This window comes from Paramormyrops kingsleyae, chromosome 8 (genome assembly GCF_048594095.1).
Source record: "Paramormyrops kingsleyae isolate MSU_618 chromosome 8, PKINGS_0.4, whole genome shotgun sequence".
NCBI classification, from domain to species: Eukaryota; Metazoa; Chordata; class Actinopteri; order Osteoglossiformes; family Mormyridae; genus Paramormyrops; species Paramormyrops kingsleyae.
The window spans coordinates 25,954,638-25,979,467 of NC_132804.1; the positions used below are offsets into that span (position 1 = coordinate 25,954,638).

At 48.5% G+C, this 24,830-nt stretch overlaps 1 protein-coding gene across 9 annotated transcripts; it reads right to left on the reverse strand.

Annotated features, from left to right (window-relative positions):
- Window positions 1-1,703: 1,703 nt before the first annotated feature.
- baz2a (bromodomain adjacent to zinc finger domain, 2A) lies at window positions 1,704-21,702 on the reverse strand. 9 transcript variants are annotated; one of them, XM_023799666.2, is made up of 30 exons: window positions 21,525-21,702; window positions 19,432-19,561; window positions 18,456-19,262; window positions 16,296-17,108; window positions 15,499-15,702; window positions 15,043-15,378; window positions 14,427-14,487; window positions 14,185-14,293; window positions 13,932-14,033; window positions 13,576-13,795; window positions 13,387-13,448; window positions 13,226-13,291; window positions 12,776-13,132; window positions 12,336-12,590; window positions 11,986-12,200; window positions 11,675-11,749; window positions 11,102-11,273; window positions 10,693-10,755; window positions 10,468-10,612; window positions 9,814-10,385; window positions 9,465-9,675; window positions 9,230-9,385; window positions 8,959-9,119; window positions 8,457-8,522; window positions 7,117-7,400; window positions 6,725-6,860; window positions 6,278-6,424; window positions 4,941-5,203; window positions 4,694-4,837; window positions 1,704-4,039 (listed from the first exon to the last, which is right to left on the reverse strand). In XM_023799666.2, the coding sequence occupies exons 2-30, from the start codon at window positions 19,559-19,561 to the stop codon at window positions 3,880-3,882; spliced, it is 6,492 nt and encodes a 2,163-aa protein (XP_023655434.1). In that variant the 5' UTR covers window positions 21,525-21,702; the 3' UTR covers window positions 1,704-3,879. The 9 variants fall into 9 exon arrangements, with proteins under 9 accessions (XP_023655434.1, XP_023655435.1, XP_023655436.1 ...); XM_023799667.2 differs by having other exon boundaries at window positions 21,637-21,691; XM_023799668.2 differs by lacking the exon at window positions 21,525-21,702 and adding an exon at window positions 21,420-21,491.
- Between the last annotated feature and the right edge of the window lie 3,128 nt (window positions 21,703-24,830).

A 24,830-nucleotide genomic window follows, 5' to 3' on the forward strand; every position in this document is an offset into this window, starting at 1 on the left:
CCAGTCCAGAACAAACCAGTTAAAAGGGACTCGTGTGTAGCCTATTGTAGGATGGATTACCACCCTTCGCTGACTCCCAGAGCTCATAAGCCCCCCCCCCCCCTTGTGGTGGTAAACCCTGCGTAGAGTACTGTTAAAATTCGCTTGCGTGGGAGATTTTGCCTGAGCTCGTATTGCTGACACGGGCATAAGCCCGCCTCGTTGACAATGTGCTCCCAACGGCAAGCTGGGCTGCCCCCGCAAACTGCCAGCTCAGGGATACCATGGAGAGAGCCCCGAGCTCAGAATACCGCAGCTGGAGAAAAGCAACAGCGCAAACATGTAGGAGCAGCTGCAGATACATGAAGGCCTCGTGCGATTGGGTCCGCTGAGCCACACGTTCGGTCTCTGTGACGCACCGATAAAAAAAACATCTATGTCAGCCACGTGATAAAAATCTTGGGTCTGGGCTGCCTGATAGAAAAGGTTATTCTTAGAATCTACAAGTGCTATGAGTTTGCGGGGCCACCCATAGGGTACAGCCTCAGCTGGGAATGACAGGACAGGCTAACAAGTGCTGCAGACAGGGAGCCCCGGGAGGCTGACGGATGGATGAAAATGGACCGCACTGTGCTCTCCCTGGCAGTCCAACAAAGATTACCCTACTGGGCCTGTGCGCGGTGAATCGAGACCCTCAACTATAAAAACCAAGAATATACCCCTGCAACCAGACAATATTGCAGTTACTTAAGTCTACTTGTTTGCAGTATTAAAGTTGCAAAGATGCTATGAGGTAGCCAAGCTTGTTTTGTTGCAAGACATGTAAAGCACTTTGCAGATGATCACTGGAGCCTGAACGGCAGGGCTGCAGTGCTATCTGATGTTTGGTGGCCCTATCTGACAAGCTTCTGCAGACACGCATTAAAGAATGCATGGAATCCTTGAAAGTTTTCTGGAACTCTGGCAGTTGCAACATTCTATATAGCCGGCTTTAGAAACACAGAGGAATAAGCAGGATTTTCTCATGTGTCCTGTGAGACTTCATGGACAATGCAGACCAGCCTATCAACCCCCCCTCCCATAACATTCTGTTGGAAGTGATGCACTCAATTGGTGCACAAAACAAAATCTGATATTTACTCAACCCACCCAGAAAAAATGTCAACCGAAAGCAGGTAACAGGTGAATTTTGAGTACTGATCATAGCCACCTGAAGTACAGCAATTCATCTTTGTCCCCTGTAGAGGACATTATGTTCCTGCTTATCTCTCATACTGCACATGCCACTCTGTAAATTCCTGTTGTTTCTTAAAGAGGACAGTTATAGTTTTAAGATGACACATTTTCAGATGTGACCTTGCCAACCTCCTCTTCCTGTCAAATCAAACTTTTTAAATCAATATTTTTTTCTCCCCTGGATCTCAAGAGGAATGAAAGGCAGTGTGCGTGTGAAGACTTAAAGAGCCATGTCATTCTTTCTCTGAGACCAGTTGGGCAAGTCTTCAATGGTTTGACTAGTTCATTAGATCAGCGTTCCTCAAAGCGGTCTGCACGAATCTCCCAAACAGTCGGAGGCTCCCCAAGAAGCGTGTTGAGAAACACTGCATTAGGTGACTGGACACTTGTTTCACTTGTTTCTGTGAGGCCATGTAACAGCAAACAGCATCACCATGATTCTCCCCCCAGGCATAAAGAAAACAAAAATGCACCAACGGCATAAAACGCTCTTTCTACTAGATGTGGTTTATTCAACTCACAGTACATTCTACAGATGCACACGTGTTACATCACATCAGTACAACATATTCTTTAATGCCTCCTCTTAAAAATGATATTGGTCCTAAAAATATAGAAAGGAATAAATTTAAAGTCACAAAAACTGTACATTATTAAAAATTCACTTAACACCACATTTTGGTTTTTAGAAAAACTATGTCCCTTTTGTGTTACAAGGAACACTTCCTATTTTTTTCTGACCAGTTTGATTTCAGTGTAAGAAACTAACCTTAAATACCTTTAGAATCCCCCCCCCCCCATTCATTTCCCCCCCCCTCCATCTAGTAAACTCCTTGCTAATTCAGTGCCAGGTTTGTGTTCATTATAGAGGAAGGAAACAGAATTGAAGGCAGGGGGGCAGGGAGTGGGGGGGGGCTACACAAAAGACCAAATGCTGAAATACAGGAAGGCCACATCTGTCAAAAATCCACACATTAAAAATGGAGGAACTGCACTGCGCATGACGGCAAGCGGCAGTTTTCCTGCACCTGTGCAGCTAAGCTCCATCGCATGACCAAGCCAGCCTCCATACTCCCACTCACAGCTGCATTTCCAGCCCCAAAAAGGGCCGCTATTTATTTTGGGGAATGGAAAGACAAGCAGGTGAACCTTTAAAGAACAAGAAACTAGTGGGAATATCCATGACAAGGAGCTGCATCCAAATACGACCTGCAGGATGAGACTAAGGGTGCGTAAGCTTTTGGATCCAGGTTCAGGAATACTGCTAAGTTTTTGTTGTTTTTTTTTGTTTGTTTTTTTAAATTGGTAGCACTTGTCTAAGTTAGTGTTACAGGAATGATTGGGTGCCCAGCTGCTGAAATAATTTACACACAAGATAGCTACTGGGCCAATTGATTTTTTTCTTTAAATAAATGGAGTGAACAAATGCTAAAAAGCACTAACAGTTAACAAGTTTGGGATCACCAACTGCCTGCAAAAACACCACATGGTGTGAAGCCACTTAAAACCACTCTTTAAAATTGAGCTTTAAAGAAAATATGGAGATCCATTTCTCTTTGAACCAAGAAACTTAAAATCTAAAACTAAGACCATCCCGATTTCCCCCCTACACACCCCCCCCCCCCCCCCAATAAAACACCGCTATAACCATTATTTTCTGTTACACTTTCGACAGCAGTTCTACTTTTACCATGGTAATGTACTGGTGATGAGAGGTCCGGCTACCATTTAGCAAAAACTGAGCAGGTATACAAGTGTCATGGAGGAAAGCGAAAGCTGCAAGTGTTAGCCAAGAGTTGCGAAGACATCCCAGAAAGAGCGGGGGGGGGGGGGGGGGGGATTTAATTTGAATACACTACTTCCTCCACTGTGAGAATTTGATTTCACAGAAGTAAATCTGTCCGACTTGTCAGACAACTGGAGAAAAAAAAAAAAACTTTCCTTTCTGCTTTACTGGCCACTTATCTAGACAGCACTACTATGTGGTCTGTGCACATCCACTATAACCTATTGCTATTAAATAATTCCAGCTATTTTTTTAGTCTTTATATATGTATATATAGAATATATAATAAAAATAGAGAAAATTGCTTCTAGTCATGAGACCACTATATAATATTTTAGTGAAGGAAATCTAACATTGTCTTGAGAGTTTTGGAATGAGTCTGGTGAGGATCACTTTAGGGTGAAATCAGACAGACAGATGAATCCCTGTCAATGGGGTTTGGGTGGCTTTGAAAAATGACTGGGGGGGTGGAGGTGGATCCCTTAACCTTAACACTAAGGAAGAGGGAGAGTGCTATTCATGGACCTCTGTTTGACAGACGGGTGTGTAATACACAAAACGGAGATGGTTAGATGGAAAATCGAGAGCAGTGGAATTGGACCGAGGCAGGGACTGAGCGGAACACCTTAATCCCTGTCTGGCCTGACAGGTGAGTAAATCCAGACATCCTGGGCTGGAGTTTATGACGACGGAGAATAAGAGACAGTCTATACATATATTAACACACATACGTTTACAGTGAGCCACGAGAGGCTTCAGTAGCAGTTTTAGTAGTATTTGGGGACTCCCACAGGAGGGATCTCTTGAGGGTTGAGGGGTTGGGGGCCCCTGCTCCTCAGAGCTTGGTGCAGCCATGTCCAGCATTTGCCCCGAAGCGCCTATTTGTCTTTGTTCTGGTAGAACTCCGCCCAGCGGCTCTCGAAGAAGCGCCTCATGGAATGGCCGGCCTTGCCCACCTCCGACGTGTCCTCGTTGAAGAGCTGACAGTTGTTGAAGACCAGTTCGGCGTCGGCGGCAAACTCTTCGCAGCTGCAGTACCTGTCACAGACACGTTTCCATGAACACAGCAGCAAACAGAAAAACCTGCAGCCATCTTAGGTTTTCTTTTTTAGTTCCATTAATTTAATTTTAGTTCTAATTTTAGCCCCTACCCAACCCACACTTCCACTTTAATCTAATGTCACCCAACTCCCATGAACCTATGGAGACTTCCAAGAATAGCTGGGAGGGGTATATAGTGAGGCTGGGCCACAGAAACACTGGCTGAGCAGAGAACTGCAAGCTGATTGGTCCCTGGAGTTCCCCCTCTCCCTGTCACTCACCCATTCAAAACATATCGCTGACTAATGAAGAAGCTGGCCCTTCTAGACGAATTATGCACCCCCTTGCGTGCCCGCCTGCATACACATTCAAAAGTTTCAGAGGACCAAGGCCTACCGCTGTCATTGGAAAGCAGGAAACTGCCTGAAGGCCAATCCCAGAACAAATGCCACCTGATTCACCCGCCTTTCTCAAACAGCACCAGTCTGCCTGCCTGATCAGAGAGGTCAGCACCTTTCCCTCATCCCGACCCTAAAGTTTGGCGAGCTGACTAAAAAAAAAGCCACTCATAATTCGCAATGAAATCCATGGGCAAATGTTGCAACGCAAACTGACCCATCCAAAGGCAAAAGAGCCGAGCAAGGAACTCACCCCCCCTTCAGCAGACGCTCCCGCATGGTGAGGAAGTCCATGGGGTTCTTGATGATGCGGCGATAGCCAGGAACCAGACGTGGGTTGACCGGCTCCAGAAAGGGCCAAGCGTCCGTGTGGGCCTCCATCTCCATGAGGATGATCCTGATCAAAGAGACTAGTATTACCACTAGTAATACTAGTCTAACAACACTGACTGAAGAGACTGCACCTCTAGCTACACTGGCGATTGTTAATGCAGACATACTCGCAGTAGGTGAGGTCAGGCTGGTTGCGGGTGGCCATGCGCCGACGCTTTGAGGGGAAGGAGTTGGAGCCGCCACTCTCTCCTGAGAAGCGGGTATAGGAGGCGGGGGTTCCCTCCCTCCTCCGCGTCGACATGCCCCCGCCCCCTTTGCGGTAACCTTCATCATCGTCAGAGCTCTCAGAGCCATAGTCGCCAACGTGCCTCTTGCGTGCCCGCGACTTGGGTTTGGGGAAGCGGCGCAGGCGGGGGGAGTCTCCATTCTCCTGGGGGGGGGGGGGGGCGACAGAGGCAGCAGTCGTGAACCCAAGTTGCCAAACCAAACCATGCAGGAAAGTCCAAAAGTGCTTTTCCACCGCACAAAGTATGGTACTTTCGCTTTTCCATTGACTTCCGGTCGAGTACCAGTACCGAAAGTGCCAAACCAGCTGGGGTACTTCGGTACTTTGGGGTGGAACTTGCAAACATATTTGCTGTCGATTGGTTATAACCATCACCTTTTCAAACACACAGGAAACAGCGAGAAACAAAATAAAAAGCAGAAGAAACAAAAATTTTAAAAAGTAAAATGGAAGGATGGACAAATGAGGAAACAAAGGCTTTAATCGCCATATGGTCAGATGAACAGATCCAGCGGGATTTGGATGGCACAACTCAAAATAAAAAAAGTATGTGTCGTAATAGCAAGCCGCTTAGAAGAAATGGGCCATATGCGAAACACCGAACAATGCCGCTTGAAAATCAAAAAACTTAAGCAGGATTACAGGAAAGTGAGGATCATAACATGTTTGAATTCAGTCAAAGAAATACCACGCTGCGCTTTGTGATGATGTCAGTCAGGGGCGGTTACTGATGATGTCATTTTGCGCTGGTACCAGTTTTTACGTCAGTGAAAAACCGGCACAATAGTAATACCAAAAGTTCGGTACTTTATGGAAGTACTGAAAGTATGGTACCTGGTGCGGTGGAAAAGCGCCCTTAAAGTGTAACATTGGACTCAGCAGTGTTTGACTAAATTTGTACATTTGAGACAGAAGGACTTTCTTCTGAGAGTACAAACTGTTCCTTCTAACAAAACAGCAAATGACACAGAATTCAGCGGGACAGAGGTACAGAAAAACCAGGACGGGCCCTTCGCGCCACCTTGACATTCACATTTACCAAGTCAAGCAATGACTGAATATCATGCAAAGCCAAGCTGAGTGGATCTCAAAGCTGAGCTTCCCCTGCACTATGGTCCAGTTTCAGATATGACTAAAAAGGATGAACCAGAACTTTTACTGAAACTTATTAATAGAACCTCAAATCGAAGAGTAAATATGGCTAATTCTTTTCAATACCTCGGAGATGCAGATGGGGCAGAACCAGTCTCCCTCAGGGACCTGGGTGACCTTGGGCCGCAGGCAGTACATGTGGCAGCCTCGTTCGCAGCCATCGCACAGCAGCAGGTACTCGTCGTTGTCACCCTTCCGGCAAACCAGGCAAGTCTAGAGGCGAGAAAGAGGCCACATGGTCTGGAAAGCCCCCATGCCACACCAGTGCCCAGCCCACAGAGCTACACTTCAACCTCCTGGGCAGTCCGTCAATCTGAATGTTTAGAGAACCTTTTCTCAACCCAGTCCTCGAGGACCCCCCCAGAGGAGCTGGGACTGCCTGGTGGTCCCCAAGGACCCAGTTGAGAAACACTGATTTAGAGGTTAATCAGCCCTAACAGCCATCTAAAAACAGAAGGAACTATTCTGTGCATGGGAAGGATGCAGATGGCAATGCGGGGCAGCCCTCCTTACCACTTTGTTGACCGATCTCTCCCAGGCGATGGCACGCTCCAGCTGCAGCAGGCACAGGCAGAGCTGGGCGGCACTGCGGCATCGGTCCACTGCCTGCCTCCATGCCCGCACCCTTGGCGTGATCTCACTCTCCAGGCTGCAACGGCAAACACGGGCAACGAGGGCTTGGTGAGGGGTACGTCCGAAAACCACGCCGGGATACACCATCTAGCTATGATCAAAAACAACCAGCTGTTTATGCTGAGCACAAGTGCGGTGCATGAGCGCCACCTGGTGGCCACCCCACACAAGGACTGCCTTTATCTTAGACACACTATCATGTAAACCAGTTCAACACAGACACCATATGTTAAGTTAAGCTTAACCGATTCTCACACAGCCGTCTAACCTACCTCTCAGCATCCATGTGGTTCTCTCCACCGGGGGGTGGTGTCAGTGGAGCCAGCCGTACCACTTCAGCTAAAGTCCAGAGAGGCTCCTTCAGGTAGCGGCGCTCAATGTTGCGCTCCAGGCGAAGCAGCCGCACCACGGCCAGGTCCAGTGGGTGGGTGGGCAGCCGCAGCAGGTCGGACCACTCCTTCTTGGTCCTGACGATCCAGTCATCCAGCAGCTCCACATCGTGCTCATAATACTCGAGGTCGGCACGGGAGGAGTCTGGTTCCGGCACGTTCAAGCCCTGTGGGGATAATGGGCCCCCCTTCCTTAACCAGGACTGCAAACGCTATCACCTGGTCCGAACACTCCAGGTTTACCAACTCACGCAATTGACTAAGCGTTCATTATTTAAATCGTGCAAAATGTACAAATGAGAAAGAAGAGATGCAGTTGAGTTTAGCAACACTTAGTAAAATACGTTTGGGGAGTTTTGGCGTGACCCAAGAAACACCCAAAAATCTGCATGGCATCCATAAAACCTGCCAAGACATGCGACATGGGCATTACGCTCTGGTCTTGGTGAGCATGATGGCAGATCTATTCAGCTGTTATGCTTCCCTACAATCTTTAAATGCTCACTGATCAAGGCTTAACTGCTCAGACAGCTGACGTCTGGTATGATGCAGATGCCATTTAAAAATCTGTTTTTATATATAATGCTAATTTAAAAGGTTTAACACCTGGGCAGCTGCTAAGATGACTTTTCACAAATGCACTGCATCAGAGTTCACCAGTTAAACATTCCCCTCCCCCAACCATTCTGCCAGACACGCAATCACGACAGCGTGTTAAGCGTACTTCATTCCAGTCAAGCCCGAGAGGTCCCAAGGGAAGGGGAGGAAAACCCACTTAAGAGGTGACTGGGAGGCCACAGGTGAGTTGGGAAAAGTGAGTAACAGGAAGAATGAAGGACACATGACGTTTAGTAGGGAAGATTAGTGACTGGGCACCACTGAGACGCATGTGCCCACTACAGCACTGGGGGTAGGGGGGCCTGGTCATCTCCAGAAGCATCTGCTTCAACCCTTGTTTCAGCCCTCGGTGACCCAATGCACCAGGTCTCCCAGACTGCCGTTGTCCCTTTAACGTTGATTTAAATTCTCTTTTTGGCACTTTGCTTCCAAAGTAGGGGAAGTAAATGTACTACATATTCAAGCGGGACAAACAGCAGGGACAGGTGTTTCCATGCACGCAGAGGAAGGGCTCGCTCATGGCGCTGGAGATGGACCGCAGCCAGGCTTGAGGTGACAAACCCCCACCCCAGTCTCCCCCCGTCACAGCCACCTAGGTGCTGTACCTGGAATCCAGGGGGCGCCGTTTCCGTGTTACCTTCAGAGTCGCTCGCGCCGTTCTGAGGGGCCATCTTGAAATATAAATCGTGAAGGTGAATGTTGACTTGCGCTTTAGCGCTCACACATACACACACAGACACAGACACACACGCACATGCACACGCAGCCAGGCGGTACGCCAGCAGGTGCTGTCCGGGTCACACCGCAGGGTGCCGCTGGCGCAGAGAGCGCCTCCTCCTGGCGCCGAGCCTCATTGGCGCTGTGACGAAGATGCTGCAGCGGGGAGGTCGCTGGCGGAGCAAAGAACTGCAACGCAATCAGGACTGGCCATCTGCCGCGGAGAGCGAGCGGACGCAGCGCCAAGGTCAGGCCAGTCCCGGAGGAACGCGCCAGGTTATGGGCCACAGACGGGTACGCCGATGGCCCGCTCTGCCGCACACTGCATGCTACCCACGATGCGGTTGTAACGATTGCCTGCCCCACCAGTCACGGCTCCCTCCGGCTCACCTTGATCTGCAGGTCGGCAGTGAAGACCCTCTGCTCCAGGTCCTCCACCCACTGAAGCACGCTGAGGTCGGCCTCCATGGACTTCTGGCTCTCCTGCCATGGCTTCTGGAGGACCTGCAACAGGGAGCTGCCTTCCTCGACCTGCAGCTGGAACATGGGGTCTGGAGAGACCGAAACAGACGCGCACTCTTATGCCTCCATCTCCAGGTCAGACATTACACCCTGCCTGTCTCAGCATGATTTAGAAAGCACTCCCTCCACGATTCCTTACCGCTGCTGGGCCGGGAGCAGACCTCACTCAGGAACTCCATGTGCTTGGAGAGGTGCTTGTGGAGCGCCTTCTCTCGGATGCCCCGGCAGTGCAGAGCCGGCAGGAGGGCCTTCACCTCCTCGGGGTCCCTGATCAACCACCAGCCACGCACCTTAGCTGCAAACACACAGCCGCTCCGCCGTTAGACTGGACCAGACTGGACCCAGCGTGACGGCGGAGCGGAGGTGTGACCTACCTGTGGGGATGGGTCGGGCTACCAACTGCGTGAAGTACTTCTGCTCAATCTCCTGGAGGAGCTTGGAGGGTGGGCGGCCACGGCGTTTGGCTGGTGAGGTAAAGCCCATTCCCAGGGAGCCACTGGCCCGCCGACGCCGCCGGCCTGGTTTCGGAACCAAGTTTGAGCACACCTGAGTGGAGGGGGCTGGACTGGAGAGCGGCAGGACCGGCTGCAGGGGGACGAACGGATATGGTGACGAGAGGACTAATGACCCAAAAAAGAAGTCGATTTCTCCTAATTTTACAAAAAGACGTCTAACTGTTTAGCGTAACCAAGATTGTTCTGGCCAGACTTTTACAAGGCGCACCTGAAGCAGAGGGGCGGTCAGGCTGGGGGGCATCTCTGGGAAGGGGAGCGGGTCTTTCGAGGGGGAACTGGGGAGGGCTGGTGGCTGTGAGAGGGAGCTGTTGTCACAGGGCGTCTTGGGCAGCAGGTTGAACCACTGGCCCTGCTTCTCCGCCATCTCCTTGACACTGTCCACGGGCTGGACCTCGGGCCCTGCGCCTGGGTCGGGGAGGGAGCCCTGGGTCTGGCTCAGCCAGGACAGGAAGGCCGACTGTGTGAGGTCCTGCATGCCGCGCTCGATGGCGCCGCCCTCCTGGTCGTCGCTACCTGCCCGGCTGCTGCGCCGACGCCGCCGGCTCTTGGCAGTACGGAGGTGGAGTTCCACCTCGGGCTTGATCTTGCGGGGCCGGCCCCTCCCCCGGGGGCTGCTCATGAGGGAGGCCGTGCCAGGGAGGGGGTCCACTTCAGGGGATGAGTGGTGGGAAGCGGAAGACGGGTCGGCGACGGGGGACAACGGGGGCTCCGCCTTGGGCTCTACCTTCACCGGAGAGAGGAGGGGCTCGGGCTCCTCCTTCACCAGCACGTCCTGCGATGCTGTTCAAGATAGGGGGCGTTGTGAGCTGCCGGAATGCAACATCGCGGCCAGATCAGCACAACATACAAGACTCAGACTCACCCAAAATCTCCTCTGCCCCTTCAACTAAGATGCCCCCAACGTGGGGCATGACCCAATACCGGCGTCGATATCGGTCCTGACCAAGCGAGACGGCCCGCAGGGAATGCGACGCCTGCAGCAGCTTCTTTCGGAAGAAGATCTGGCGCTGAGAGTAAGACAGTAAAGTCAGGGCCACTGCACTGCCCCCAGTGAGACATTTCACGTGCGGAGAAAAGGAAGCCCTACCTTGGTCAGCTTATCAATCTGCCTTTCGAGCTCAGGGACGCTAGCAGAGGTCGGACTCTCGGCCTGCGGAGGACAGAGCGCCAGATGACTCGGATTCCACCAGCAGCCTGGCCAGTGCCATCTTACCGTGACAGACTGCCAGCTCATGGGTCACAGCCCCGTAGGAGACGCCAGTGACAGGCACTCGCTTATCAGTAAAACCTCTCCACTGCACACTGCAGTGCATCGTCACCTCCAAAGAAACCCGCCCACCCTAATATTCCACATTCCAGAAATTTCTCTGCTTCAGACTGGCCATGGATGTGATATAATTAATCAGCCTCGGGGGGGGGGGTCCAGTCGTGGGCAGATGTTTCTGTGATGTTTCAGAGTCGCCCAGGGGCAGAGGACATCCCTGGCACTGCACTACCTCACTGAGCTGCGCCTCCTCCTTCCTGGCACGCCGGCTGCTCCTCTCACTGAAGCCGTTCTCCTCCAGGTACAGGTTCTCCTCCTCGGCCACCCTGGCACTCCGCCGCCGCTCCTCAAAGTGTAGCTCGTCTGCTGAACGCCCCGTCCGCCGTGCCAACGCAGACTTCAGCCTGGCCAGACAGAGGGGGTTCACTGGGGTATGGCATAGACACCATGCTCCGAGCCACGGGCACCACACGTACCACGACGGACCTCACACAAGCTGATGAATATCCGGAATGATTACAGATAACCACTGGTTCATTATCAGGACTCATTATACTAGTAATATTTAGTGAGTACAAGCATAAAGACACTGAGCATCAATAATAGATGGACACAAAGGTTTTTAAAATAATGTTATCTATTCTCACAGGACAATCAAACCTAACGATCAAAAATAAAAAAAACGATCTTTACATGGAGCGCTATGATCTTACATATACCTAATATACAGTTTAATATTCTCTCTTTCATTAACACTGGGCAATAAGTAAACCTCTAACAGGCATAAAGAAAAAGTCAAGCTTACTTGCGAAGTTTTCCTTCAATCGTCCACTTGTTCTTCCTGTAGGTAGCCATATTTTCCAGTGTATTATCTATTTCCCTGTAATAGACAAGCTTTTAGCAAAAAGGATGGCAACACAGACAAAAATCCATCTGAAATAGGAAATTACTCAGTGTGGAAGCTTCTGGGAAGTACTGCAGAGCATAGTGGTTACAACTCCTCTGTATGCGAAATTTCCAGTTCAGTTCTGGAAAGTTCTCCAACGCATGCACTGCCAGGCTAAAGGTCAAACCAGAGACTACCAACGCAGTGGCCCGCTGCAGCCCAGGCCTCACCTGATAATGATGCCGCTAGCATTGAGCTCGTCCACGAGGAAGGCCAGGATGCTGGCCTTGACGTCAGGGGAGAGAGCCTGGAAGGGCTTAGTGCGCAAGCTCTTACACACGTCGGGCTGGAAGGTGTGAGAGTCCAGGAAGACACGAAGCACCTCGGACACGCTGCTGCGGTTCAGCTCGAGGTCTACCAGCTTCTCGCCCAGGATCTTCACCGACTGGGGCACCCAGGGAAGATTTTGGTGAGACACTGTGGCACGCTGCTGCTGTACTACAAACTCGACACTATTCCTACAGCAATTGCGACTGACGCCCATCTCTTGTTCTACATAAGTAGTGTCAAAATGGCTAACCTGATAGTGAGGGGGGAGGCCTGGGTCACATAGAGCCGTCTGCACCAGCTTCACCAGCAGCTCTTGGACTTCACCCTGGCTGTCCCCCAGGCCGAGAAGGCCCTCCTGAAGGACGGCGAGGCTGGGCACGTCCCGGGGCACCTGGAGGCCCAGCACCTTCCCGTAGCTGTGCAGGAACTCTACCACCATCAGACAGTGAGAGAAGGCCTGGCCAGACAGCATCACACCTGGGATGCGGGAGAACTCCGGCAGCATCTGCGGATTGGAATTTCAATCCCGTGTCACTTTGGCCATGGGTCTGAGGAGCCAGGGAATTCCAAAGAACCCGGACCATCATCCCCAGGGCATAACAGCCTAAGAGGGTCCCGGGTTTAATATATATTTCTTCAAAAGCAGACAAGGTATTAGTAGGGGTTCAAGATCCCTCTAAACCATCTCACCTGGTGGTCTGTGAGGCACATGTCCTCGGTGGGCTTCTTGAGCTCCTCCAGGATCAGCTGCTGCCTCTTGCGTTCCTCCTGCCGGCGCTGGGCCTGGGCCCTCCTCTCCGCCTGTCTGCGGGCGGCTGCAGCTGCCTGGGCCTGTGCTTCCGCTTCAGCCTGGGCCTTGGCCAGAGCCTTGGCCTTGCTCCGCGCCCCGCCTGCACGCTTGACAACCACGGCGTTCTCCTTCTCCTCCACCACCTTCTCCTGAATAGGGGCTCTCTTCCTGCGACCCGGTTTCTTCGGTTCCTGCACAGGCTGACGGGGACCCTGAGCTTCACCAAGGCTTTCCTGCTCCTCTTTGGACTTCTCAAGCTAAACACCAGAAAAGACAAGAACCTAAATAACTGCAAAGCGAGGGGGAAACACCTACCTCATAAAATACTTGAGTGGCCTGAACTTAGTCACCTTTGCCTTTCTTTTCTCTTGTCTGTCTTTCTTAATCTTGGCATCCTCTCTCTTTTTGTTTCTTGCCTACAATTTAGAGAATAACTGGTTAAATCAAAAGTACACAGATTAGATGTCTAGAGGATGACGACAAAGGGGCGTTTTGTGGGATTCTCTGGTACCTTTCTCTTCATCTTCCTTTTAATCTTATTCAGCTTCTCCTTGTCTTCTTCGCTGAGTGTTTCTATAGGCAGAAAACATTTGTTTGTGAACATGACTAGTATGACTAGGTAAACTGAAAAGCATGGCTGGATTTCTGTGTAAGGGGGAAGAGAACACACACGCACACACGCACACGCACACGCACACACCTTGAGCTTCAAGTTTTTTCAACAGCTTCGCCTCCACTTTGCTCAGCAAGTCCACCATCTTGGTCTTGGGGGGTCTCCCTGGGCGTCTGGAGGCCCCACCCCCAGTGCGACGTGACCGGGGTCTTTCTTTGTCGGGGTTGGGGGGCCGACCACGCCTGCCAGTGATGGCCATGATCATGGAGGGAACCTCTTCATCAGCCAGAAAGAACCATTTCATACCCTGCAGAGCCGCCGGGAAATAAGGGTCAGTCAGAGGTCATCGTGTAAAGTCAGCCCCATTTTCAATAATAATAAAAAACTCAAGAAACATCAATAAGTACACAAGAAAAACCCTAGTGAGTAAAAGCCAAGCAAACCTCGGCAGTCTCCCTTTCCTCGTAGAAGTCCCCCACCGGTATGCGGGGGCTGAAGCTGAAATGTTCCCTGCTGACCACAGAATCCTGATGCCTTTTGAGGAACTAAGGACATAGGACAGGATTAATCACATGAAGCACCGCACAACTGACTTGAGCCACATTGACTGATTAGTCAAAAAGCAACCCAAAATACACTTAAGTCACTCAAAACATCCAACCTGAACACGACAGTGTAAAATCTACTACGTCGTACTTTTATGACTTCCGGAAACTGCTTCATTCTCTTCCCACAAGGGCTGTAGTACCACGTCTCCCCTTTCAGACGGTTCTCGCTCTTTCGGACCCTGATCTCCCTCCGCCACCTGCGATAAATTTGACAAGAACAACAAAGGGCTTCAAGAGCTACCATGGTGCCTACAGGATGCACATCCTGCACCAAGAGTAACTGGAAGAGGAAATACCACAGGTGTGCACTGCAGGCCAATGGACACTTACCCATGCAACAGAGGGAAGTTCACCTGCTCCTCTGTTGCCACTCTCCTCCTCTGGCCATCTCCTATGAAACACACAAACACCACAGCTGAGGACAGTCGAAACATTCTTCCTCAATTGTAAGTCTAATGCTGCATTCCATTTAAACTCGTAACTCGGAAATTGCGAGTTCCTCGTCGGAAATTTCAACTGGAACACCCCCCCCCCCCCCAGTCGGAATTCCAACTCAGGAACTTGGAGGAATCGACAGAACCCCCAGCTCAAAATCCAAGACGGCTGCAACCTTTATCAACATAAGTTAAAGCTGTAGTTTTGTACTGTTAATTAGCACTTGTGTGTTATTTGTGGCTCATTAAATCTGTCGTCCACAGAGTGTTTAGACAGTGTTTACGTGTTGCTACAGTGTTTATATATGCAAAATGCCACGTAATGTGTTATCTATTGATATTGTTAACAATGGCAAACAATACCAACTGATCTCAGGCAAAGAAAGTCAAAACATATCAATGCATCATGCAGGCCTTGAGTGGTCAGTACTGATCCTCAATCACCAAACCGACAGCTTAACTGGGTAATGTGTGCAGTCCTACTGACAGAGTAGAAAAAGATAGCACCTTACCACTAGCCGCAGTACGCTCCTCATCCTCCACGTCATCATTGCCTTTATTTTCCACTACCAGCTTCACTTTAGGCGTTTTGGGCACTTTTATCGCCAGCTTTTTGACTCTCTTCGCCTTCTTGGGCTTCGCCGTGGCAGGACTCTGCAGCTGGGATGGGAAAAGCTCGGAGCCAACAGCTTTCTTGAAGCTGGACGGAAGGAGTTTGGCGGCATGCTCCGGAAATTCAGTCCTGATTTCCGGTTTGATCGCCTCAGCTTTAGCTCCTCCTTTCTGCTCAGCCGTCGCCTTCCGCCCCCACTCACCGGCAGATGGGGACAACTGCGGGGGCTGGGGGCCTAAGTGAGATCCAGAGGGAGGAGAAGTCACGAGCAGAGCATGCATTTCAGAAGCAATGCAATAAACGTGTACGTTAAAGCAAGAAACAGGTTAGACAACAGGAAGGCATGCTGTTTTACCGCGAGCAGCAGATCCTTTGCCAGCAAGCTTTCCAGTGTTACGGGCGACAGTGCTGGTAACCGGGGGCAAGAAAGAGATGCTATCACCGGGAAACTGGCTCCTGGCCTGAGACACACACCCCTCCGGGTATCTGTCACCCAGAGCCGACGTCGTGCCGCTCCCAGCCGAGTCGGGGACATCCTGATCGTCCTCCATCTTTGAATCTGATGGCAAAGAAACAAAACGTCTTCACCCAAATCTTCTGTGAAATCCCAAAATACAAGAGCAAAAAGGATGAATACTGCAGAGCAGATGCAAAAAAGACAAATTCAGAGGTTCAACATCAAGAAAGTTAACTAAAAGTGTTAACAGCCCAGCACAGTGAACAGAGTAAGAGGACACAACTTTCAAATATCTTTAATCAAGAAAGCAAATCAAAGAAACTCATGCTGAGGATGTCATGAAATATCTATTAAAAGATGACCAACACAGCACAATCAAAGCCTCTATTGCCCTATTATTCAAATCACGGTCCTCAAGGTCTGAGAACTGCTGGTTTTCCAGCCTTCCTTTACCTGTGTAGCCTCTGACCAATCAGAATCAGTAATTCTTTAACTACCTGGGAGAACTGAAAACAAGGCCTGGATTTGGAACTGAGGTCCAGATTTGAATTACCCTGCTCTATTGTACGGACTGCATAGCAACCAAAGGGGGCACAGAACATATTTTAAAAATAGGGGCTATAACACCAATAAGTAAATCAGCAAGAGCACTGACCATCACGATAACACTGGCAAACTTGGCACCACAAACTCACCATTGGAAGGAGCACTCATGGAGACACTCGCAGTGGAATTCTGGGAGGTGTCACTCTGAGACTCCCCCAGCTGTGAGGTATCATTTAGTGAGGTCTCTTCATAGGCCAAGCTGTTGTCCAAAGTCTCCTCCTCATGATGGGAAGTGTCGTCCAAATGAGAAGAGTCAGTATACGTGCTTTCTAAAGCACTTGTGTCGACTGGCCCAGAGCTGTCCATGCAGGAGGACTCCAGGAAATAGCTGCAATCCGTGGACTCCTTTGTCTTGCAGGTGTCATTCAGAGCCACATCCAGCAGTTCACCTGCACTGGGCCTCTCTTCCAGGAGCCTGACATTCGAAGATGTCCTCTCAGAGGCTTCATCTCTAGGACAGCTGTCAGTTGGAGGTTTTTCCAACTCTGCGTCTGAGTGGGCGACCATCCTGACATCACTCTCAGTGCCATCCAATGTCTTGGTTCGGGCATGAGGGGTAGCAGCTTCAGGCTCTACAGTGGTATCCAGGCCAGTTTTTACTGGAAATCCTATCTGACCCGGCTCAGGAGGTCCAGTTTCCACAAGGGCTACTGTAGGGGCCAGGACCACCAGAGAGGCAGCATCCTTCATTCTTACCCCCAGCTCATGCTTTTGGTTCATGGGCGGTCCCACATCAGGGGGTATGTGCTGAACCTGTGGACAGTAGTCATTCGGAGGCACCGTGGATGGGGCAGGGGGCTTGCTGGCAAACGCCTCAGGCTCAGCTAATCGCTGGGCGGTAGGTGTCTGTTCCACACCGTTGTAGCCACTGCCCACATCCTTGTACGTTTCATTCACGTGACCTGGGGAGAACATTAAGAACATGTCATAAAGCTTAAAAGCTCAGGATGATTTTAAAACCTGTAAAACATCCATTTAAAAGTCACTTAGCTTTCTAAATCTTTACCAAATTCTTCATAATGACTAACGGAGAAAAGTTAAACTGATAAGGACAACATAAATAATTAATACATAGCTTGAATATCCCAACCTTGTGTGATTTAAGAAACCAAACATTACATTGGGGAATTAACGAATTGTCATATTTTACAAAATGACTAGGCATCTGCTAGTAATCTTTCATAAAATCCCATTAGAGGATCCCTTAAAAATTAAATATCCATGCAAGTAATGAAATTTACATTTCATTCAGTATGTCCTTTACAAAGTAGATATATTACAGCAACGCACTGCAACTTTTATTCCAAGTTTTCAAAAACTCAAAGACAACCCAAAAGAGAAGAAAAATAGTGGATTATATATATATATATATATATATATATATATATATATATATATATATATATATATATATATATATATATATATATATATATATATATATATATATATATATATATATATATATATATATATATATATCATACACAATGACTTTGATCTTGTAGGCCACGCTACCAAATTATTGTATAGTTAATAGATTATAGGTTTCAGAGATTAGGGCCCAGGTCAAACCCTAGAGGTAGGAGTGGTCGTGGAAACACCAGCTAGAATTACAACCCTCACTGACTAAGGAAACACACAGCGGCAAGAGGCACGTAGATAACACTGCAGTCTCACCACAGCCAGTCATCTCATTGAACTTAAACCTATCAACAAAAGCTGCTCTCTCTCTCTCTCTCAAAGTCCTAACTTTTGCCACAGCACAACACAGTCACACCATGACATATTAGAGAGGTGCGCCTGCAAAGTCACTGCTCCTTAAACACAGATTAAGAACACGTCACCTGACATAATGGTGCATCGGTTATTCTGCACAAGTACAGGCTCCAAACTAAGTTGTTTTAATCAATTACTTCTCTGCCTACACAAATGGGCCCATGAAAAGTTAAGATAACGCTGCAAATACTCATGCCTGCAACTACTAGATGCCTGTTTAGAATGTTCAGCGATAACTAAAGTCATGTCTGCTGAAAATAACCTCAAATAAATCTTTCATTTTCTGCAATTTAATGGAGACCCCATCATCACTATGAACAAAGAAATATCATGCCAAAGAGGTAGAGGGAATTCCCCTTGACTGATGAGAGTGATGTCCATTGGGGAGCCGTAGACACTGTCCCACCGCTCACGAGACAAAACTTTCAGCGCTAAAACTGCAGAAAGATCATAATTCGCCGAATATGCACCTTGCATGACCGTAGGCAACACCCCTGTGTCACAAGTCTGCGAGGCTCCGTTATCTGGAAGAGCAGAGGGTATGCCTGGCACAGAGATGGGCGCCAGGGGCAGCGGGCTGCCTGAAGCCCCACGGCCCAGGTGGTGCTGATGCTGAGGACTATTACGAGGGGGGGTAAAATTCTGCGCATTTGGGAGAATCATGGGAGGTCGTGCTTGGGCTGGACCTGAAGGTAGAGGAGGATGAGGTGCTTGGGGCTGGTAGTAGGGCACCCCGTTTGGCATCATTCCGAAATGCTGCTGCTGCTGCTGATGGTGCTGATGCTGGTGATGATGCTGGGGTGGAGTAACGCTCGGATGGACTTGGTTCTGGTAGGAGCTGTACGTATTGCCAGAACCATAGCTCATGGTCATGGAGGAGCCGCTCTGCTGAGGGATGGGGCTCTCCCTGCCCCAGTATGATCCTCCAGATAGGGTTACATTGGGTGGAGCAGCCACCGCAGATGCGTGAGACCCTCCCAGTTCCCCATTTAGTTGATATTGTCCATGACCCTGGAAGTGCTGTTGTTGTTGTTGTTGCTGCTGCTGCTGCTGCATTACTCCGCTGGAGCCCTGCTTGTGGTGCATGCTTGGCCCGTGTCCAGAGTTCATCGCCGTGGCCTGGCCATATGACGGTTCGCTCCACAGGTAGTCGTAGCCCAGGCCGCTCTGATGGTGATGGTTGCTCATGAGAGAGTAAGCGGTGGAAGGATGGGGACCAGACGTACTGGTCCCTATTACAGTGGTGATGCCATTCACATTCATTTCGCCGTTCATATCTGAAAGTGTCGCAAAACACAGACAGGAGGAACGAGGTCAATGCCACAGATATCAAAACCTAGCACCCCAGTGACTCTAAATAAACAAACATGGCAACACTTTTCCATGGATCAACTTGTACAACTGATCAAACCATTTCAAAAGCACGATGGAGATGAATGGACGCACTTTTTCCTGGTTGAGGGAAGCTCATGGAGGACCCGTTAGTGTAGAGAGTGTCGCCTGAGGGAAGCTTCAGTCCTGAGTTAGCAGTCTCAGAGGGGTGGCCACCAAAGTTGAACAGGTTATTAGCCTCCATCTGGAAGTAAACCGTAAATATAAATCGCAGGAGCAAATGTAAAACACACACAAAAATAAACTTAGTAGATCCCTTTTGGAAAACGTTCTGGAAAGTTTGTGGTACCAACTGTTACACAAAAGGCAGCCGAACATATCTGTGAACAGAAACTCTTCATTCTCTCTGACCTGGTTGCACCAACAGGCAAAATAAAAATAAAAGTCAAAACCCTTTCAGACTAAGTCAACAAAATGAAACCGAATCCCAGCCGCAGTCGAAAAACGATTATCGCTTCTGCAAAGTGAATTATCCAGAAAAAAATACAAAATATCACCGTGTATGTATTTTTACTGAAAATACATATATATTGACAAATATGAGCAAGAATTATAGAAAACGAACGGACGTCCCCCCACAGGATATGATATTGCTCGACGGTTGCTCTTTAATGGTTACGATGACACACTCGGGAGGACATCACAAACATCGCACTTCCACCACTCTCAGCTAAAATGTCGCAGCACAGGATAGCATGCTCCAATTTATGAACCATACACACAACCATGTCGGTCATCCTTAATAATACCAATCCTTTGCCATCTTCCCCGGGCAAGCAACCCTTCGTTTCGCCCTAAGTGATCGAAAGATTGGCGCCCCTGAAGTAGCGGAGAAAAATTCATCAAATAAAATTACAATAAAATTAAATGATTTCGATTTGCTTGCCGAGTTAACGTTATTAGCCGGCTAGCTTGCTAAAGTTTGCTAAATCTAGACCGTTTCCGTCAGTTGTCGCCTCTCTGTGGAAACAAAACAGCTCCCGTATAAAGGCACCCCGACCACCGGCACACTTCACGCTATAGCTAAGGTCCAGCCGGCACCGGCCATCGGGTTCCGGGTGCTTTTTGACCGCAGATGCGGTGGAAAAAGCCGTGAAGATACGCAGGCTCCGGCGAGTGTCGAGACGGCGTCAAGTTAAAGACAAACCGGCTAGCTGGGCGACGGTGTGCCGCTCGGATGGCTATCTGGACGGAAACATAATACAACGCAAAGTCTGGCCAAGACTTACGCTTATCCAGCGGACCAACACTGGACATTATTTTAATATGAATCATCACGATTATTATTATTATTATTTCAGCATCTATTTGCAAGACGTCGCATTTTACTCCGCCTAGCATGCCAACTGATTTGCATCGCACCACAACAAATTAGCCAGCTAGCTAGCCCACTGCCGACTCCGAAAGGGAAAAACAAAAAAAGCGTGCAAAGACGAAAACGTGGCACATCGCCCAAATAATGTGATGTTACCCCTTTTTTTTCTTTAAGACATCACTGGATATATGGAAACCCAAGTTTGATTCGAACTTGACCGGGGCTTAGATCGGTAACCATTTTTCACGGCGCCTAATTAGTCCACTTTGGCCGGCGTTTACGGACGAGCAAAACGAGTCCACATATAAGCCCGTGTCCGAGCGGGGCCTTTATTTCCAAGCACTGCATCGCACCTGATTTCCCCTCTTCCATATCAGCCGAAAATAACAGGTTCAGAAAGAAACGTCCCGTATCGAGACAAAATTAAAATTTAGCTTGATATTCAGCCAAATATCCAAATGAATGGTCCGCTTCAAAAGTCGGCCCCGACACCGTAAGGCCTTGTTTGGAAGATAGCGGCTAGTCCAAGGTTATTTAAATAATTATGAAACTAAACAAAATGCTCCATTATATAAGGCGACTTATTTCGGAACTTTCTTCGCGACTGTTACCCTTTTTCGTAATTTAATCAAGCAAAATATAAACTAGGCATCTTCTACTGGGGCATCATTATTTCTTTTTTTCCAGTGAACAACTTGGACGCTCCTCTTTTGTTTAATAAACTCACATTGTTTTCCTGATTCACTGTGGAGAAATTCTGAAACGGCAGCGCACCACAGACACACACTGAAAAGTTTTCACCCTTAAAATTAAATTTAAAATGCAGCCGAACCTTGCAATCCTTGATTTTGCAAAGGCGGAGAAGCCTTTGAAATCCCGACTGGAGAAATGTACAGTTTGAAGATGGTGCAGCCAATGTAAATAATAAACAGGTAATCGCTAACCTTTGGGTTTCAAATTAGCAAACATGGCTGGTGTGTTTGAGTGCAGCCATGATCATTGAAAAGAAAGAGAACGAGCCGAAAGAGGAAGTGAGTGGAGCTTTACACACTGCGGGGTGCCAGTCCGGCTCCGGGTCCTAAAGCCGAGCCCTCCACTAAAATCCTCGCAGGGATTAAAAACATCTATTTTTAAAACTAGTTCGTGCGCGACAGGAACAATCGGCTTTTCCCCTCTTGTGCATTACTTCCAGGTTGTGCATGCTGAGTTTATCTTTCTTGACGGTCTGAAACTATATAAGAAGTTTTAACAGACAACCGGTTCAATTTCGTGCTCAAACTTATGCTCAACCCGGTGAGGGTCGCGGTAGCTGCGACATGTTTCATTTGTTTATTGGAAAAGTTGCTTGCAAAATTTCGAAAAGAGAATATACACGATCCTCTGCAGGTTTAACCCGGTGTAACTTTGGCTGTAACATCGCACAGGTACACATAAGAACCACCAAGATCTTCTTATCTTCTCCACCTGTACATCTCCCACAAAACGTCTGCAAAGCACTTATAATTACCACGAGACAGGGAAGTTACCATGATGCTCGCCGCACCCATCATTTCAATTAGGAATATTTTTAGCAAACGTACAGGGTCGGAGCCTATCCCAGTAGACAAAGGAAACAAGCAATGGACACACTAGATGTCAAATATGTAAATATGTAATATGTATGTTGTGCAGGTTTCCTCGGGCTACTTGGTGTCTCTTAATTGTTCATGGTATGCATGTGCCGGGTGATGGACTGGAATCCCATCCAAGGTTTATCTCTGCTGTCTGGGATAGTCTCCAGTCGCCATCCCTCACGCCCAGACTGGAATAAACAGTTAGAAGATGGATTGAAGAGAAAATGAAAATAGTAAATGCAGTTGTGCTTATGTTTATAGAATATTATTCATATAATAATTAAAGGTAGTGTAGTGCTTAGGGAGGCTGTAGGACCCGACGGGAATCGTAAACAGCGTTTTCGGGTCTGTACAACTAAAACCTCTCTAGTCTCAGCATTTTCACAGGAAGTGATGCCGAGGATGACAGAGGCGAGGCTGCGACCCCCGGGGTTGGGGGATAGAACGAGAAATATAATATCATGTAGAAGATCATTTTTATTTTCTTTTTAAGGCCATGATGCACAGAAAAAATACATTTTTTTCGACGTGCAGTAGACCGCCCTTGTATTGTGATTTCAGACGATATGTATGTGACGAACCTAAAAATTGTAAATTATTAGCGTACATCGCACTAGGAGCTATTAATAAAGAGCGGCTATTACGAGCACCCTATGTGACGTAATTTAAAAGTTTTAAGTGAGGATGCAAATTGAGAAGAATCCCCTAAAAATTTCCGATACCCGCCTTCGGCGTGGCCAATTACTATAAAACCACTGTATATGGGCCTATACAGTATATGAATGTAGCCTGCTGTATCACATGTCACGTCAAACCAAATATATTACACATCCATTGCATATGGCAGGTGGCATGCACATTATTTCAAAGAAACATATATCAAAATGAAACATGAATATTATATTTCATAACGTATATGATCAAAATTACTAACACTTAGTTACTTGGTTAGGGAGAAGATCAGCTCCAATAACAACAAAACTGCATTTTTGCTATTTGTGGGTGGCTCAGTGGGCCATGTCTCAGCGCCTGTGATCAGAAGATCACCACTTTGAGCCCCAGCCCTGGCAGAATTGCCACATGTCTGTGGGCCCTTGGGCAAGGTCCCTAGCCCCCAGCTCCAGAGGTGCTGCACATCAGATGACCATGAGTTGTCACCCCCAAGCTGTGGAGGGTAAGATGGGGTTGGTGAAGAGAAGCATTCCAATGTACTTGTCCAATGTACTTGTCCAAATGGCAAATAAAGCATGTTTGTTTAACGCAAAGGTTATAGATGGGTGTGGACCGTAGGGACGTGTCCCTACCAATATTGTGGGAACACCATATATTTTTAGGCTGGAAGGGGGTTCAGGCTTATTTGGGCCCTACCAATGCTGAGACCTAATCTACGCTCTTGGTTTAAAAAGAAAGCAAGTCTTTAACATTACTATACAGACGCTCCTCTACTTGCGAACAAGATACTTTCTGTATGGTCGTTCGTAACTTGAAATGTTCGTAAGTCGTTATTCAACATCATTTTAAGGGTATATGCAAGTACAAAGAACTGGGATGCTGGGAGTACGCACGCTACGCTGCTACATGGCGGGAGTAGCGGCCAGGAGTCGTACTAGGCGGATTTGGCACGCAGAAAAAAAACTTAATGTTGCGGACAGAAACCGGGAGCCCAAGGAACACAATTCAGACTTACAGTCTTCTTCGTTCGTATGTCTGAAAGTTCTTAAGTTTAAAGTTTGTAAGGAGAGGAGCATCTGTATTTGATTGTGTTTGCCCATCTGTGCTGCAAATACAGGCCTGTATGGGACATGGCAGCCCTGTGGTCATTCCTGTAGTTCACATCAGAAGCAGGGACGGATTATGGGTTGTGTGGGCCCCTGGGCAAAACGTTCGCGAGACCCCCCCACCACCAGCACCACCACCACAACCACCACAATTCAAGGGCCCTTGGCAGCCAAACGCCCTCCCTCCATGTTTCCATCAGAGGCCCTATAGGGTCAGGGGCCCTTGTAGGCAGAGGATCAAAGAATGTAGGCCCTCTAAAATAGACAAACGAAAATACATTGTTTATAAGCGTTGCAAATTGTTTTGGGCTAGGGGCCCCATGGGCCCCCTGCACCCCAAGGGCCCCTGGGCAGTGGCCCCGCTGGCCCGGTCCGTAATCCGTCCCTGATCAGAAGTAATGTGCTACCCAGCTAGTGATTATATGAACGCTAGGCAAATGCTGTGTGATAACAGGCAAGTATGTGGCTCCACAAATTAGCACTCTGTGCCCGTCACATAATGATATCGCTTGGCTCAGATCCCAAAGGAGGCAGAGTAATGTCACTATCGGGCCCTTGAGCAAGAGTCTGAACCCCAAATGCTCCCACGACCCTGCTCTGACTCTCATTTGTGCATTGCTTTGGATAAAAGCACCTGCTAGGTAAATGTAACGATCTGATGAAAAAAATGAGGTGATTGTATAGGGATGCATGGTTCAGCAAGTTTATTATAGATAAATGTTTTTGTAAAACAAAACACATAATATG

Coding starts and splice junctions, on each gene's coding strand:
- baz2a (XM_023799666.2), bottom strand. CDS start 19,561: ATGGAGGCTAATAACCTGTTCAACTTTGGTGGCCACCCCTCTGAGACT. Junction 14,034..14,184: donor AGTTTCCGGAAGTCATAAAA/GTACGACGTAGT, acceptor CTATGTCCTTAG/TTCCTCAAAAGGCATCAGGA. Junction 12,591..12,775: donor TGTGCCTCACAGACCACCAG/GTGAGATGGTTT, acceptor TCCAATCCGCAG/ATGCTGCCGGAGTTCTCCCG.